Raw genomic sequence first — 19,746 nt, forward strand, 5'->3', positions numbered from 1 at the left:
AAGAAAATCGACAACAAATAAAAAAGCTCCAATTACATCACTGACATACCCTCATGGTACTATAAGATACCTACTTACGAAAGAAGTAGTGGCAAACTAAATAGGTACCTAATACACCACAACGAAATATAAAAATCAACCACAGAAACGGTAAAAAAAGAAAAAAAAAACACTTTAAACGACACCCAGTATGTTCAATCGTCAATTGTTGATAGAGAAAGAAAAAACATGCTTCTACTCACGATTTCAGTTTCATCCTGTATATACAAGTATAATAATGATTAACATTAAAAAGTTCCGGTGAAACTTTAACACGTTGCAAAATTGCATGCATAAACTCTTTAATTTAGATAATAAATAATTGTTAAGCCAGTTGATAGGCGCTTAACCGTCGCTAAATGAAGATTGTTATAAAAATGCTAAATGGGTGCCCTTGCGCATCGCGTGCTATGCTGGGCCAGGAAATACGCGGGCAGCGGAGAGGTAGCGGGAGCGATTAACATGTGACTATATCCGCAACAAATTAAAATTGTTATAAAAGCTCTAAATGAGCGCCCGCGCCCTTGCTCATCGCGTGCTGTTGGGCCAGAAGAAGAGCGGGCGAGCTGAGATATAGCGGCCGCGATTAACATGCGTGACCTGTGACCGCAACGGTAGCAGTAAGGTAGATAGATATCTAATTTTGAATAGAAGCGCCTTCCGTCCGGTCTGATATGATTGTGAACGTTGTGTAGGTATGTAAATTGTCAATAGTACGTTACAAATAAGTTAGCGGATCTCGTTTATTATTTTATTAGCACTTACTTTCTCGTTCAAAATTAAATTAGGCCGCTACATTAAATAAACGATATTTTTCTTTGCAGTTTAACTCCCATTCGCGCCTTTTTTAGAAGTCAGTCTATGATTTACTTTGTGTAAAATGGTTTGAGTATTTATTTTATATACGTCGCTGATTTCGTGGCCACACATAATGCTCGGCGACAACTCATTCATAATTGCTCACCTGCCGCCCAACCGTCTAACTATACTAACTGTACTAACTAATTATAAAGTCTAATACTAAATACTAACTAACTTGACACTTAAATGTCTCACGTTGAGCTTTTCAATTTATTTATTTATTCGGTTTTTATGTTTGCATGCATGATTTTATGATAGACTTAATAGTAATGATTCTTGCATGTTGTGCTAATAATATATAATTACTAGCTTTTTGCCCGCGGCTTCGCTCGCGTTAGAAAGAGACAAAAAGTAGCCTTTATCACTCTCCATCCCTTCAACTATCTCCACTTAAAAAATCACGTCAATTCGTCGCTCCGTTTTGCCGTGAAGGACGGACAAACAAACAGACACACACACTTTCCCATTTATAATATTAGTATGGATGTTGTGTTTAAAGTACGGGTAAGTATAGTTGTTTCGATTGATGACTTGATTGATGGGATCATTTTATTTATCTATCTTTTTTAGAGTTCCGTAGTCAACTAGGAACCCTTATAGTTTCGCCATGTCTGTCTGTCCGTCCGTCCGTCCGTCCGTCCGTCCGTCCGTCCGTCCATCCGTCCGTCGTCCGATCCGTCTCAGTAATCTCAGTAACCGTTACTAGAAAGCTGAAATTTGGTACTAATATGTATATCAATCACGCCGACAAAGTGCAAAAATAAAAAATGGAAAAAAATGTTTTATTAGGGTACCCCCCCTACATGTAAAGTGGGGGCTGATATTTTTTTTCATTCCAACCCCAACGTGTGATATATTGTTGGATAGGTATTTAAAAATGAATAAGGGTTTACTAAGATCGTTTTTTGATAATATTAATATTATACACGTTAAACTTCCGTGAGACATATTCAACGGTTCCACTTGTAATGTCTCTCTATTACGCTATATACATTGGGTTGTTATAGAATTTAGACGAGGACGACGGAAAATGTATCTATACGAACTTTTTTGATTTCTGACACTAATAAGGATAAACCCAGCCAGAATATATTTGATATTCATGTCAGAAATGAACTCACGACATGTCAAACATCCATGAAAATATGCTCTTATTTTACTGAAAATGTTCATCCCCCACCTTGTGTCAATTGTTTCCATATCATAGAAAAACAAATGAATGTAGTCAAAATTGGAATTATGTAATTTCACTTTAATGAGTACTGCTACACGGACAAGTAAATAAAAGTTAAATCATGATACAAAAACATATCCATAATCATTACTTTTGGATCACCCCTCGTATACATATGAGTACAACATATTACCTACTGTAGAATGAGATCTATTATTGGTTATTAAATTAATATGAACATATTAAACAATAACTTTGTTGATTACTATTGTGTTTTAATTATTTAAATATCCCGTTTGCTGTAGGTCTGGCCTCGAGTGGCGGCTAGTACGTGTCCCTGCCTGCTAAAATGTGTGTGATAACTGATGAGCACAGATATTGATTTGATATTTGTTTTCAGTAATGGAAGTTTTCTATGTACATAAATCTAATATTGGAATCTTCCGTTTGTACCCTTCCTTTACAAGCGGAAGATTTCAATATTTAGTAGTACAAATATTTCTCACGGAATACGGAGAACGGATACGGTTTGCGGAGTCTAGCCGTCGCGTGAACTCCTATACGCCTGAAGAGGGGCCTCCGAATATTAATATTTTCGGAAATAATCGCTCCTAAAGGAAAAAAAAGTGCGTCCCCCCCCTCTAACTTTTGAACCATATGGTTAAAAAATATGAAAAAAATCACAAAAGTAGAACTTTATAAAGACTTTCTAGGAAAATTGTTTTGAACTTGATAGGTTCAGTAGTTTTTGAGAAAAATACGGAAAACTACGGAACCCTACACTGAGCGTGGCCCGACACGCTCTTGGCCGGTTTTTATTGCGTATATTTTCTAGAGTAACGACATTTTAAATGAATGAATTATTACTGCGAGTGCTAAATATTTCGGGTTTAAAATGTCGTGATGTCTCACGTTTTTGACGACCGGTCTAGCTCAGTCGGTAGTGACCCTGCCTGCTGAGCCGCGGTCCTGGGTTCGAACCCGGTAGGAGCATTTATTTTGTGATGAGTACAGATATTTCTTCCTGAGTCATGGATGTTTTCTATGTATATAAGTAGGTATGTATTTATTTATTTAAGTATGTATATAGTCGCTTAGCACCCATAGTACAAGCTTTGCTTAGTTTGGGGCTAAGTTGATCTGTGTAAGGTGTCCCAAAAAAAAAAAAAATCGCAAAATTAGTGTAATGCAAAGTCTTTAAAGTCATTAAAGAAATTAACAATTCGCATATCGCTCAGCAAGTTGACGACCCCTGCATCTAACGACGACATTAGCACCCCTGGCCGGGGATCGAATACAGGGTGCAATATTGAATGACACCCTTAATAACCGTTTTTATCCAAATGTATAGAATAAATAGAACATTTTAAGCGTTTGAGTTTGAATATTGTGTATTTTTCTACTAACAAATAGGCAAAATTTAGGTCGTCTATTTTTTTTAAATATTTCTTGAACACCGTGATTTTTTTATTTCTGTAAAATCGACAGGACCTTAAAATTACCGGAAATGAAAAAGACGCGGTGTAGGTACTAGGTACCTACGTATAAAGATTAAAAAAAAATTTAAGACTGATACCAAAATTTGCGCAATTTATTCTGAAACGTCAATATTAAGTCACGGGCATAATTTATTCTGAAATAAATCTAGCAAAGAATAAATAAGTATTCTTAACATAACCACAAAATTAAAATTTTGAAAAAAACCCTCGACCGCGATATAGTGGACCGATTTTCATGAAACATGGCTAAGAACACTCCCGACTAACTCAGCTTTCAAAAAAAAAACTAAATTTAAATCGGTTCATCCGTTCGGGAGCTACGATGCCACAGACAGACACACACACAGACAGACAGACAGACAGACACGTCAAACTGTCGGCGTTGCTGTCGTTGCGTTGTTGACGGCTGCCGGCGTCAAAAACCGGCGTTTTTGCGTCGGGGGTTAAAAATAGGGATACTCCTGGGTCTGAGACAACACATTAGGGCTCCACAAATCGCCATAATAAATACACCATAACCACGATGACCGGAAATCAGGCACATTTCACCCGAGAAAAATCGACTCCCATCAGCGTGACACCGCCTTAACACGCCTCACGCACAAAAATATACCTTAAGAGGCAACAGGAGCAAAAAGGCTAAAATTGAGAGGAGCCCCATTTAAAGGTTATTTTAGTAAAATGTACTCGTGTTATTAACTAGATTTAAAGAAAATTCTATTAAAGATAAGCCACTTAAAAGATAATGCGAAAAAAAAACTTTTAAATCGAGGTGCTGCTCTGGACTGTTTCCTCCTCCAAAATTAACCAATGGAAATAAAATTTGAGAATCTTTATAACAATAAAATAGTCTGTTTCCAACCGTTTAGTTTTTTTGGCACACCTTTTTTTGCGCCATAATATGACCGTTTTTGAAAATTTTTGATAGGCTCTAGCGTCTTTCAAATATCAAAAAATCAAAATGGACCGACGCCGATACAGATAAAATATGTAGTACATTTTCAGTACAGATACAGATGGTCCTCAGAAGATTCGACCTGGCATATAATGAACCACTTCTCGCACTAGTGCGTAAAAAAACACAGATCTGTACTAAAAATAATAACAATCTGTTAAAAAAAAAAATCATTGATGATTCAAAAACCAGGAAGGAAATAATCGAGAGCGTTTGTATGGAGAATTGACCCCTCCTGTTGCGTCTTAACAATACGGAACAGAACTGAATGGCGTTGACGGGACTACGGAAAAATTCTGAAGTGTCTTAGAAAATACCAAATTTAATATACAGTTAGATATACTCGTATTTATATAAACTTAGAGTTGGTTTTCCATTATATTGGTGAGGTTAATATAGTTGTGTGAGTGATAGGGTACTTATACATGATGGTGGAAATTTGTAAGAAGATTTTTTCGGTAATATTGCGTTTTTGTGGGGTTTCTTTTATTGAATGCAGTTTGGGGAAATGGTCTGTGATGTTGAATGTAAATTACCGCGATATTGCATTTGTAATCAATAAAGTAGGGTTTGCAGGATTTTTATAAACCAATTTGAAGGAGAAAGGAATCCATACTAATATTATAAAAAGGAAAGTGTGTATGCCTGTTTGTTTGTCCGTCTTTCACGGCAAAACGGAGCATCGAATTGACGTGATTTTTTAAGTGGACATAGTTGAAGGGATGGTGAGTAACATAGACTACTTTTTGTCTCTTTCTAACGCGAGCGAAGCAGCTGGCAAAAGCTAGTAATTAATAAAATAAAAATAACATTGCCTACTTACGTAAATAGATATCATTACGAGTTTTTGGTTTGAAAGGAATGGTGTCAGCAATCCATATTCATATTTTACTTAATGGGAAATGCTGTGTATCTGTTTGTTTATCCATCTTTCACGGCAAAACGGAGCGACGAATTGACGTGATTTTTTAAGTGAAGATAGTAGAAGGGATGGAGAGTGACATAGGCTACTTTTGTCACAATCTAACCCCTCATTTCCCTAAAAAGGGGAGGTGGAAGTTTCTATAGAGCATTCCGCAATTTTCGAATTTAAATTTAAATGACGCCGCTCTTTTCGCATCGCCTCTTTTCCGCACTTGTATCTTAATGTACTATTTCGCAGCCGGTTATGAAATATTGCCAATAAATGGATATATACAGAAAGTCCCGACACTGACAAACAGTCTGTGGCCGCCACTCATCAAAATTCACTTCAGTACGGTGCGCACAATAATTTGTACCAAAATTGTTTATTGTTTAAATAAATAAATAAATATTATAGGACATTCTTTTCAGATTGACTGAGCCCCACGGTAAGCTCAAGAAGGCTTGTGTTGTGGGTACTCAGACAACGATATATATAATATATAAATACTTATATACATAGAAAACATCCATGACTCAGGAACAAATATCTGTGCTCATCACACAAATAAATGCCCTTACCGGGATTCGAACCCGGGACCGCGGCGCAGCAGGCAGGGTCACTACTGACTGCGCCAGACCGGTCGTCAAACATAATTATCAAATGAACAGAAAAAGTGCTTGATAATAAGCAATTACAGACGCCTATGGACATTCGCAATAAAATACCACGCGTTATAAGTATTCTAGCAAAACTTGTCTGGAAGTCGCGCTAGATGCATGAACTTGCGCTCGAAGAAGCAAGTTGTGCTAGATTGCCAGAGGTTGTAAGTGCGTTGTTAGCGTTATACTCTTTATTTTATATTACGTAGGTTATGAAATATAGCCAATAAATGGATATATACAGAAAGTCCCGACAGTGATAAACAGTCGGTGGCCGCCACTAATCAAAATTCAGTTCAACTGAGGGGTACAGTGCGCAAACTCAATGATATCAAACGGTCAAAAATATGTATTATATATATTTTCTAATAATTATAGGTATAATCAACAAAAAAGCAGATAAGACTGATGAGCCCAACTGGGAAAGTACCCCCGTCTTACAGAATACCACAGCCAAATAGCACTATAGACCATACCTACTCATAATGTTGAGTTCCTGCCGATGAGTAAGGCTGCCAGAGCTCAACGAGGGTGCGGTATGCTGGTGACGGCGGAAGGATCTACGGAACTAATTTGTTCCGTCTATTGTCCTTTGAGTAAATGGCGGGATAACCATTCGAATCCTAGCTCGGGAAACTGGCTAGAAGAGGCACTCAGCGGCCTTGGGAGAAGAAATGCTTCCTAGATGATTGATAGGAGAGAAAGCTCTGAGAACAAACGAAGCGTGACGGCGCGCTTCAAAGCAGCAGCCCTGCTAGCCGTCTAGAGTACTATAGGCTAATAACCTGTATGCTCGAAATTAAAAACTTATTACTGAAACTCAAAGAAGAATACGGACCGATATAAAACAAATGACCTTTAGCACGAAATTTAGGACACTGATTGGCTGCTGGAATGTTCGTACTATGAGGGAAGAGAGTAGAGTACACCAGGTTCTCAAGTACATGAAGGACTACCGGCTAGACATACTAGGTATTTCTGAAACGCGATGGAAAGACTTTGGGGAGCGGCAGGTTGAAGACCACACTCTACTGTACTCAGGAAATACGTCTACGCATAAATATGGCGTGGGACTCCTGCTTAGCAAGAGAGCTTGCCGCAGCCTCCTAGAGTGGAAGCCAGTGTCGGACAGAATTATCACAGCTCGGTTTAAGTCCACAGTGAGAAACGTCACAGTGGTGCAATGCTACGCCCCGACTAATGCAGCAAACCTGGACGTGAAGGAGGCTTTCTACAACCAACTTACGAGTGTGCTGAGAGGAACGCGGAAAGGGGACATAGTTATCTGCATGGGGGATTACAACGCGCAAGTCGGAAGCAACAACCAAGGAATTGAACCCTGGGTAGGGAAACACGCTCTTGGCAATCGCAGTGAGAATGGTAACATGCTAGTTGATCTATGCTGCGAACAGGATCTGGTAATTGGTGGTTCAATTTTTCCTCACAAAAACTGCCACAAGGTTTCTTGGGTATCGCCGAACAGGCGCACCGAAAACCAGATTGACCACGTTATAATCAGCAGGAAATGGCGACATTCACTGCTCGATGTTCGGAATAGAAGAGGAGCCGACGTAAACAGTGACCATCACCTCATTGTTGCCAAAATCAGTCTGAAGATAGCAAAGGTGCAGAAAAAGGCGACCACATTATCTCGACGATTTGATGTATCCAGCTTACGGGATCAAGAGGTCAAGCAGAAACTTAGCGCGGAGTTGCATAAACTACACCATTCACGAACCCGCAAGCCCTCCCAAGACCCCTCGGTGGAAGAGGAATGGAGTGTTATTAAAGCTACATTCCAAGAGTGCTGCGCAAAGCATTTGGGCTACAAGAACAAAGAGCGCAAGGAGTGGATCTCCATGGAAACTTGGGACAAGATTTTGTATAGGAAAACCTTAAAGAGAAGTTAAACTGTGCAAAAGATCAAGACACCAAGGAAACTCTAGCTTACCAATACTTTGTTTGCGAGGGCAATGTAAAGCGCAGTGCTAGAAGAGATCGCAGGGTAAGGGCAGCGGAGATAGCCCAACGAGCAGAACATGCAGCTAAAACGGGAAATATACGGGAGCTATACCGTGCTGGTAAGGAGTTATGTAACAAGCCACCAACAAACCGGCCCATAGAGGACAAAACGGGGAAGCTCCTTACCACACAGGAAGACCAAATGCGTCGGTGGCATGAACATTTCGCCGAAGTCTTCCATAATGCAGTCGAAGGTGACGGCAGCGAGAACGCAGCTGACGAAGGCGTAGCGGCTGTTCTAGACGTTAGTGTCGAGATACCAAGCAAAGCCGAGATATCGAAGGCTATAAGAGCGCTCAGAAGTGGAAAAGCACCAGGTAACGACGGCATCCCAGTGGAAGCTTTGCAATCTAACGCTGAAGTTGTGGCTGATATATTATATCCCTTAGTCTCAGCTATATGGGAAGCTGAAGAAGTACCGGAAGAGTGGAAGGAAGGCTTACTAATAAAGCTGCCCAAAAAAGGTAACTTGTCCCAATGTTCCAATTGGAGAGGAATAAACCTGTTGCCCGTGTGTTCCAAGGTCCTCTGCAAGATACTGTTACACAGAATGATGGGTGCTGTCGATGGAACACTAAGAGACGAACAGAGTGGTTTTAGAGCAGGGCGGTCTTGCATCGACCAAATTAACGTTCTACGTATGATTTTGGAACAATGCAACGAAATGCGTAGCGAACTCTTCACTCTGTTTGTAGACTTCGAGAAAGCGTTCGACAGGGTCAAGTGGACAAGTATATGGCGCATACTTAGAAGAAGAGGTATACCAGACAAGATCATAACAATTATACACAATCTTTATAGGGGTTCCTCTTGTAGAGTGCTGCACAAAGGACAGCTGTCAGAACGTATACCTGTAACGGCCGGTGTGAAACAGGGATGTTTACTGTCTCCGTTGCTGTTCCTCATTGTTTTGGATGACGTGATGCGCAGAGTAACGAGCCAAGAGAGCAGAGGGCTGCCATGGGTCAATGGAAAAAGCCTCGAAGACATTGATTTTGCCGACGACCTATGTCTTTTCGCAACATCACGCGAACACCTTCAGTCCAAGACCGATGACCTTACCCGTTTCGCTGCAGAAGAAGGCTTACGCATAAATTGTTCGAAGACGAAGGACATGCGTCTTAATACCTTGGATGCAGCTCCAATAAATATAAGGGGTGAAGCAGTGGAACAGGTCAATCGTTTTACGTACCTAGGGAGCGTGGTCGATCCTTCAGGGGGAGCGGAGAGCGATGTTGAGACGCGCATCAACAAAGCGAGAGCAGCGTATGCCCAGCTGAAGCCTGTTTGGACGTCCACCGTAATAACTCGTGGTACTAAAATTAGAATGTTCAACTCTAACGTCAAGTCGGTCCTCTTGTACGGTTGCGAAACATGGCTTGTGAGGAAGGACATCACCAATCGGTTGCAGGTGTTTATTAACAAGTGTCTCCGGCGCATCTTGGGTATTTACTGGCCGACAACTATTTCAAACGCTAGATTGTGGCAGCTGACGGGACAAAAGCCCGTAGGCCAGGAAATACGCGCACGGAAGTGGCGATGGATAGGGCACGTGCTACGCAGAGCAGATAACCACCTGTCCAAACAGGGTCTCTGCTGGCAATCACCTGGCAGTAGACGGTCGGGACGGCCTTGTACCACGTGGAGGCGGTCAGTGGAAAAGGAGGCTGGCGCAAGTGGACTAGGCTGGAAGGATTTGGAAGCAGTCGCCCAGGATCGTGAAAAGTGGAAGATTCTTCTGAGAGCCCTATGTCCCTAGTGAGGGATAACAGGAATACATCATCATCATCATCATCATCATTGTCCTTTGAGTCTTCGGCAACCTAAACCCTCCTTAGAACTTGTACACTCTTTTTTGCTGTGTACTTAACGCAGCAAAAAGGAGTGTACAAGTTTGTAATGGGTTGGCAACGCGCACGTGACACTCCTTGAGTTGCAGGCATCCAGGATAGGTGAAATAACAAATTACCGCCGCCAATGGACATTTGCAATATCAAAGGTATTGTAAGTAGGTACTATCAGCTGCAAAAGTGCATGGCCAATTAATACAATGGATTCATTCATCATTTCTCCATGCACTTTTGCAGCTGATAGTACATTGCTGGCATTTACGGGTGGAATGCGCTCTATTCTTGAAGATTTGTAGGTCGTATCGTTACGTAAATACGCCAAGACTAATTGCGTTTTCACATTATCCCATCCGATATCGGATGTAGGACCGATATCCCATACATTACATGCGCCATCTTTGATTTTTTCCTTTGAAATCCTTCCTACTTTCGATATCCGATCAGATAATGTGAAAACGCACTAAGGCAGGTCAAAATTATAAGCAAAAAATTGCGTAAATCGTAGATAATATAATGTATGATTATGTTTTTTGATTTTAATCATTAAATTCGCAATTCATAATGTTAAATTTATGTATGAACTATACAGAGTTGAAACGTTTTATTTCACTTTTTTTACCTCATATTCAATTCATTTTAACAAAGGTTTGTAAACCAATTACATAAGACTTAAGTCACATGTAAATATTGTAAATTAAATGTCCGTTTTAAAAGAAAAAAAAAAATGTCAAGATTTTTATTATTTTTCTTATTTTGCAGACCTTACCTTCAACAATTAATTCGCTATCAGTTTTTACGACAGCGACATCTAACGCGCTTTAAACTGCACATACATTATCATATTTATTCTCTGACGAGGACGGAATGCCCATTCAACTCGACTCCTGCCGGCTTGCCTAATTTCAGTTACTCGTATTTCTCTTATTTATTTTATATTTGTATGTGCAATAAAGTATAATTATGTATACCTTATTGTGCAAAAAAGTATAATTATTACAAATGGTGGACTTAGTGCCTCAATATTGTCCATCACTAAAGTTCTATAAAGGTTTACTCAGCCATAGAAATATTTAAAGTCTATAACTAATTCGTCATGTGAGGAGGTACAGGAAACTTTTGGAGAAAGGCAAATTTTGCGGAACGCTCTTTTATTACAATATGTTTGACTATTAAATATGTAAATAATAAGGTATGCCGACAACGAAAGTATTGAGCATATAATGACAAACTAACTTTTAATTGAACTCAGGATTTCTAAAATGGCTTTTTCATTTACGCCTGAAAAAATAATAAAAGCAGTTGTGTAGTTATAAAAACATGAGCACGATTTTGTTTCTGACGACCGCTTAGCTCAAAAATTTCCCTCAAAAAATCTCCGAAAAAGCATTTACCGAAAGAATTTCTAACATTTCTTGCAAAAAAACGTCTTTCGTCCAACTATAATTTCTGTTTTGTTTTAATAAAAAAATGGGACCCACTCAAAAATGTTGACTATCCCTGGGGTATAAAATCCAAAATGGCGGTATCAAAGGATTTCGTCATCGTCAACCTTTCTAATCAAAACCGGGAGCTAAAGAATGTCATTACAAAAATTCTGGATGCCGACGGACGGACAGACGGATGGACAAAAAGTAGAATCGGTTAATACTTATTCGGTTTGTGTAAATTTCTGGATTCCGGGGCGGGTCGCTTTGCTTTCCGCCGGTGGGCAGGGGTCGGTAACATACTGGGAGATTTTATATTTAGAATAATAAATGTCTATGAATTGCTGAAAAAAAATTGTCGTTAGAGCATTATGGGTGCAATGTCCGTAAGACATCGCTTTTGGTGGCTAAACAGACCTATGCGAGAGCGACATACTCGTACTTTGCCCCATTGCTGACAAGGGAATTAAGCTTGCAACTGATTGCGACGTTTCGCTATGGTCAGCAAGAGCATAGATAAAGGAAATGACTGTACCTATGTAAATCAATTGGAACCCTAGACCACTCTACAACTATGTCAGAATGTCAAGCAGTAAGAGATTTCTTACAATCTGATCTATAATATCACTATGACATAGTTCTACAGTGGGCACAGTGGCCTATGGTTCCAATTGGTTGACTGTACCATATTTTTGTTATGTTACAAAACTCGAAAAATAAGACCGTTATTTTTCTCCACTATTAGGAAATGTCTAAAATGTTTTCTATGTATAATAATCGAACAAAACAAACTTGACTTTTTTATCGTCAGCTAATAGCAATAGTCTTGAATTATTTTATTGCAAATTAATATTGCTAAAAATAAACTTCGCTCGAAGATCTTGTTATTTAAAACAACGAGTTGCATCTGTCTTTAAAAGTGCACATTTAAACATATTTACGTAGAGAAAAGAACATTTAATATTATTTATAGAACTATTAGTAAGTATTGCGAATTTATGAAGATTAATAAAAACCGATATTTGGCATTAAATTTACTATTGCACTAAGTTTTTTTGCTTGAATAAATATAAGTAAAGTAACAATAACAATTACAAATAGGAACAACGGTCTATTTAACGTACAATCATCTGATTTATTAATTTAAATTACGAAACATATATATACGCCCCCTAAACTACAAAAAAAATACAAGAAGACGATAGAAAAAAAAGTCAAAACAAATGAAAATATAACGGATTGTTTTAGATACATAGATAAACCTCTGTTAAAGTTATGTGCTTAATTGTCTGTTATGATTTTTAGTCAGTATTAAAAAATATTTATATTGCTGGCAGCTTGGGCTCTGCCCCGCTGCTGGCGGCACCCTGAGTTAGGTTTTTTACAATATGTTTATATGTCTTGTAATGTTTTGTATTTTACTTTTATAATCATATTATAAATTGCCTAACTTAAGAAGTGAAATAAATAAAGGAAATATTTGTGTGGTATTGCACCTATAAATCTACGAATAAAAAAAAAGTATCTTTAAATCTTTTGTTGAATCATTGATAAATGAACACAAGTACCTGCCTTAGAAAACAATATGTATATATGTTTCGAAACCACTTTTAAAACTGATTTTTTTAGCGGGCTCTGACAGGCACTAGGCCTTTTAAGTCAGATACCATACACACAAGAAAAAAGATGGCGGCCAATGTATGCATGAAGTATTCCGTAATCTCTCCATCAATTTCTTATTAAAAATGGAACGTTCCAAAACCGGTTGCCGACACCTAGCTCCCGAGCGGTCCTTTTGCGTCGCGGCGACGCCAAAATATTTAACGGGACAAAAAGACGGGAAAGTGATAAGGACTGCTTAAGAATGTTGGCGGCAACTTGCTGTATTGTGGTATCAGTGCACTGGAAAAATTGCTATTTGTATCTAGTCTAATAGAGATGTTTAATCTTCACTAAATCTTCTGCGATGAGACGACAAGCGACTCGGTTGTCATTTGTCGTTTCATCAAAATGAAGTGCGTTTATTTTAATAAAGCTCGTTGATGTCTCTTGTTGATTGCTTTGATTTGGCTTACACATAATACTTATAGTTTGGTTCTATGAAGTCTTGATTGGTGGCACGAAAGTGATATAGGTGCTTAACAATGTTGGCGGTATTATTGTCAGTGTACTGGAAAATTCGCTATTATTATGGTCTAATATAGATGTTTAGTGAATATTGATCTTCATTAGTGGCTTCTTGGCTGTCAAAGACTTCATAAGAATGTTGGAGGTAACTAGCGTTATTGTGGTACCAGTGTACTGGAAAATTGCTATTGTATGGTATAATAGAGATGTTTAGTGAATATTGATCTTCATTAGTGACTAGGCCGTTATTTGTAGTGTAGTCAAAAATAATCAAAATGAAGTGCATTTTGGACTACAGCTCGTTGATGTCTTTTGTTCAAGGGTTTTGATTTGTCTAGCATATTCGGTTCTATGAAATTTTCATTGTGATTTCGTTAGCGTCGAAGTCGTTGAGGTGCTAAGAAATTCTCGCGATTTCTCAGTAAATGCTTCTATCCTACATTTTTAACTTGAAAGATTGATAAAGACTTTTTAAGAATGTTGGAGGTAACTTGCGTTATTGTGGTACCAGTGTACTGGAAAAATTGCTATTATATTGTCTAATAGAGATGTTTCGTGAATATTTAATATTCACATAGCGACTCGGTTGTCGATTCGATTCTCGTCTATTGAAACGAAATGCATTATTTAAATAATTAATGGTCGTTGATGTCTTTTATTCCATCGGCATCGCTTCAATTGGTTAATGCTTATAGTTAGAGTTAGTTAATTCTTGGTTATAATTGGCCAAGCACCTACTTTATTAAATTTGAGTGGATACATCAGATGTTAAACTGCTAAATATTCTATCTAAATATTAATACACTTTGAGTTTGTGTGAATTAAACCATTCTTGTATACCTAAACAACACTATATTATGATCGTTCATAAATTCAAATTTACATATTTATCCAAGACGGACAAATATGCAAAATCTAAATATATGTCACGAAACGAAGTGCATGCTTATTTATTCAACTCGTTGATGTCTTTTATATAACTGTTTTATTTGTCTTACATTCATAAAATAATTTTAACGTTACATTTTATTTTCGTTTTTCGAGTTAATTCTAATACTTAATTATCATTTAGGTACCTAGCTGTACTTTATTATTTTTTGTTTGACAAATCGATTGATTAATATTAGTGTCGCACCATTATGGTTTCTTTTGTACCTTTTTGATATGGAACCCTAACCTAAAACTTTTTTTGTATAACAAAGTTGCTTACGAAGACATAATATACACGTTAAACTTTCGTGAGACATATTCAAATAATTAAGGAATCTACGGTTGTACTAACGTTATTATATCGCTATTGCTGCGACATGTTTCGGGCCAATTCGGAGGCCCCTCTTCAGGCATATAGGAGTTCACGCGACAGTTAAACTCCGTAGACTAATAAGTATTATGTTTTTGTAAATAATCGATGTTAAAAACATGAATTTTATTAGTAAATAGACCACGTACCTGAGGGCACATCTTGCAGTGGTACTTTCTCGCGTGCGCGTGCAGGGGCTGCAATTTGGCGGGCCCCTTGCCCAGCGGCTGCGGGACCACGAGCAGCCCGCTGCCGTTGTTGCCCCCCACTGGGGAGGAGGAGGACGATCCTGGAACGGGAAGGGGGTTGTGAAGGCTTCTGGTAGAATATTGCTGACTTTGTAATAAGGTATAATCCCGACAGATATTTTCACATGCAAAAGGAACTAACCGCTCTCCGCTTCCACTTAGTGTGGTAGGACACAGCACAGCGGATATCGTCTCGCTCGAATCTAGAGCAGAGCCCAACTGGGGTAGTACCTCCGCCTTACAGAAGACCACAGCCAAATTAGCACTAGACCCTACTCATAGTGTTGTGTTCCTGCCGGTGAGTAAGGCTGCCAGAGCTCAACGAGGGTGCGGTGTGCTGATGACGGGAGGACTTACGGAACTGACTTATTCCGTCTATTGTCCTTTGAGTCGTCGGCAACCCGAACCCTCCTTGGAACTTGTGCACTCCTTTTTACTGTGTATTTAAACACAGCAAAATTCGTTTTTAATTTATTTGTTATTATTTAATTTTAAATTGATTTGATATGTTCCTATTGTTCCTACACTAATATTAGTCTTTAAGAAAAAAAAAATGTTACTAATACAAATATGGGTACAATACCTGAAATAAATAATTCAATTCAATTCAATTCAAAAAAGGGAATGTACAAGTTTCTAATGGGGTGGCAACGCGCATGTGACACTCTTTGAATTGCAGGCGTCTATAAGTTACGGTGACCGCTTTCCATCAGGCAGGCCGTACGCTTGTTTGCCACCGACGTAGTAAATATAAAAAAAACCGAAATGTTCGCCTACGAAAATCGCTTGTATAAACACCATCAATCAGCAGGCCTATTATGCTTCCAATTTTATCACTTATCTACGCGGATAAAGCATCCGTCAAGTACCGGCAATTATGTCAGTGTGAGAGTGATAGAAGTCTTATCATTGGTAGCATATAGCCCAGGCGGCCTATCATGCTTCCAATTTTATCACTTATCAACGTGGATAACACATTTGTCACTGAGATCTGCCTGCCGGCGTATTATGATTCCAATTTTATCATTTATCCACGTGGATAAAGCATCCGTCACGCTTTGGCAAGTATGTCAGTGTGAGAGTGCCAGTTGTCTTATCCACGTGGACAAGTGATAAAATTGGAAGCATGATACGCCGGCTGTGCGCGACGGATGCTTTATCCACGTCGATAAATGATAAAATTGGAAGCAAAATCTATGCAGTTTCATATACAGATTGACAAGGTATGGTGGCAGGTAATCAACAAAATATAGTTTAAGAACCTGTTTGTCCCGAACCCGATTCTGCATTAAAACAAGGGCATAAAGTCTACCGATGGTTAGCTAAGAGTGTTGCTGTAGGGCCTTCCTGTTTCCACCGATCCTTCTTACCTCGGTCCAGTATAGATCATTCGTAATTGACTCTCGATGGAGCATCACCAAGTGTGTACAGGGCACTAGGAGACACGTCATCCAGCAGAAAGCAATGGTTGCGTTATGTTATTTGTTTCTTTTCGAATAGTAATTATGTCCTATTCATCTTCCCACTGTGATTATAGTGTAAGACACAAACCTGATCGTCCCGGTCCCAAGCCTGCTCCATACAGCATTTGGCTCATGGACTGATGGTGTCCCAGTCGCTCGTCGGTTTTCTGGTGACCACCGACGGTGCCATCCCCCGTGCTCATTTTGGCCTGAAAAGAGGAAATCAGACTTGTAAAATGCAGGTCTAAGATGGCTTTATATTTTGCACCTGAAACGGGACTTAATCGCGTAACTTACGTAAGTTTTACGCGATCAAGTCCCGTTTTAATTTAATAATATGAGTGAATATCGTGTTAGTTTAAATCAATATATGGCTTTATATTATTTGTCACCATGTCTGTCGTTCTGACAAGTATGTACATGTACCTACGTGCGAAAGTGACGCATGATATGACAAGTGACAAAAACATAGAACGGCCACTGGGCACTGTAAGGACGATTTTTGAAAAAGGAATCATTTATGTAATTTGTTTAAATGACAAAAACAAAAAAAATAAAAATATAGGTACCTACCTTAATAGACTAGACAAAAACACTGAAATTAAATTTAGGACCAACAAAAATATTGGTAACATAGAAATGGCAAACTAAAAAACAGAAAATACTTAACGGTAGCACATACCAAAGCATAGCAAATTAATACAATATAATACAAGTTCTCTTTATTGCACAACACAGTATATATTATGAAACAATATACTATTTAAGTATAAATAAACAGCAACTTAGAAGAGGTAAAACAAGAGGCGATTAAAGTAAACGCATTTTTTAAATTCATTTTCAAGTTGTAACCATTATTTAGCTTCGGTTATTTTATATATAAGTATACGTACTCTACTAACTGTATGATTCAAAATATTATCATACTAACACAAGTATTTAATTAATGCGTCTAACAAATTACCCCATCTACTAAACAATACCAAAGAAACATATCCCACCCCCCGGCAAAGTGACGTAACTTAAAATAATGAATAACTAGGGTGCGCGGTCACTTAGCCGGCTGATAAGGATAAATCATTCAAGCGGACGTAATTTGGTTAAATTATGAGTTATGGACTTGGTCAAGAGTATGGTTTTTGTTTGTAGGATACGGGGATAGTTATGATAAAGAAATACAAGAGGGAATTGATCTAGGTTGGACAGATAGGTATTAAAAATAAAAAGTTATTTATATCATAAGGTATAAAAACACTTTCTACTAAAAAATACACACATCTACAATTAAATTACAAAATTTTGGGTTAATTCATGATTTTTTCGAGTTTGTTAGAAAAATAAAAGTATGGAAACGGATTATATCGCGTATAATGAATTTACAATTCATCATCAGGGAGAAATGAATTGTAAATCGGTTTCGGCTGTGTGTTGATATGTCAGTCAGTCAGTCAGTTTCTCCTTTTTAGGGTTTCTTAGTCAACTAGGAACCCTTAAATATAGTTTCGCCATGTCTGTCTGTCCGTCCGTCCGTCCGCGGATAATCTCAGTGACCGTTTGGACTAGAAAGCTGAAATTTGGTGGTTACGCCAATAAAGTGCAAAAGGAAAAGAGGGAAAAATGTTTTATTAGGAGTACCTACACGTAAAGTGGGGAGTGTCTTTTTTTTTCATTTCAACCCTAACGTGTGATATATTGTTGGATAAGTATTAAAAATGAATAGGGCGCGGGGCTAAAATCATTTTTTGATAAAGCTCATATTTTCGGAAGTAATCGCTCCTAAAGTAAAAAAAAAAATGATTCCCCCCTCTAACTTTTGAACCATAAGTTTAAAAAATATGAAAGTAGATCTTTATAGAAACTTTCTAGGCAAATTATTTTGAACTTGATAGGTTGAACTGATTTTGAAAAAAATACGGGAAACTACGGAACTCTACACTGAGCGAGGCCCGACATGTTCTTGGCCGGTTTTATATATTTAGATATACAATAACAAACTTTTTACTGGTTACTGAAAAATGAAATCATAAAACCTTAACTAGGATGACCAATGTGACCATTTTAGAACCCAGGACTGTCCCATTAGTCACGCGCGATTTGTCCCAAATGTCCTGCGTCCCGTACGGGGTCCTAAATTACTATTGTTTCAAACATTAAAATATTGGCGGTGCCCTGCCCTTTGACGGTAGTTTTGGTCCAGTTATGGATCAATATAGAGCTGTCAAGACGATATTTTTTATAGATTATTCATTCACATTTTTGTAATTGGCAGCAGCGATAGCGTAGGTCTACGGTTTGGTTTAACTCGGTTTGTGTTTTGTATATCCGGATGTTCTCTTCTATAGTCCAACATTCTAATGATTAATAAGATTAAGTATGTTTTTTGTCGAGCAAGTTTTTGTAAAATGCTTCAATTTAAAAATATTACTTAGTAGGGCGACAATTTCATAACCTGGGACAGTCTCATTAGTCCCCGCATAGGCCCCCGGGAAGGGGGATCAAGTGTTTCCGATCCCAAAAGGCCCTTCCGGGGCTGACAACACCCAATTGCAAATACACCTAAATTCCTTCGCAGATGTATGTATTATTCATTATATTTCAACAAACATAGCAATACACGATTTACCTCGATAAAAAAAATTGCGATGTCTTTCGTCATTAAACACTGAAACATTTACTAGTGGTAATATTAAAAACAAAAATATACATATATATTTTCGTTAAATAAAGTAGGTATTTGTCGTTTTGCGGGCAAAAGGATCAAAACACAATAATCTTAAAAAAAACAGACTTAAAGTTTTAAATTACTTTAAATCTAAAAATGGGAGTGATAACCACTCCATGTGATGTCTCAATATCGAAGATTGCACTGACCAAGGGGGTTGTTTTTGCTCCCTCGTCGAGGTTAAAGTGTCAATACACTTTGCTAAAGTTGTTCTAACTGTACTACACTCTGTATACATATATTATAATACACTAACTACTGCTCGCGGCTTCGCCCGCGTAAAATTCGGATATTGCGGAATGCTCTCTACAAACTTCTACCCGCCATTTTAGGGGAGTGAGGGAGTTAGAAAGAGTCCAAAAGTAGCCTATGTCACTGTCCATCCCTACACTGAGAGAAATTTGCATTGTGAATTTAACAAGTTCGACTTGTTGCGGGTTTATCTGTTTGAAACAAAAGTATTTTAGTAAACGGAATAAATCACAATGTTGATGAT

At 38.2% G+C, this 19,746-nt stretch overlaps 1 protein-coding gene across 1 annotated transcript in view; it reads right to left on the bottom strand.

Annotated features, from left to right (window-relative positions):
- The window catches only part of LOC125237439 (zinc finger protein rotund-like), a 223,679-nt gene that overhangs the window by 96,794 nt on the left and 107,139 nt on the right, over positions 1–19,746 (bottom strand). The window contains exons 5-6 of the mRNA XM_048144505.1: positions 16,617–16,737; positions 14,967–15,106 (exon numbers count right to left, since the gene is read on the bottom strand). Coding sequence (XP_048000462.1) covers positions 14,967–15,106; positions 16,617–16,737 — 261 coding nt within the window. The remainder of the gene's footprint in view (positions 1–14,966; positions 15,107–16,616; positions 16,738–19,746) is intronic.

Source organism: Leguminivora glycinivorella, chromosome 21 (genome assembly GCF_023078275.1).
Source record: "Leguminivora glycinivorella isolate SPB_JAAS2020 chromosome 21, LegGlyc_1.1, whole genome shotgun sequence".
NCBI classification, from domain to species: Eukaryota; Metazoa; Arthropoda; class Insecta; order Lepidoptera; family Tortricidae; genus Leguminivora; species Leguminivora glycinivorella.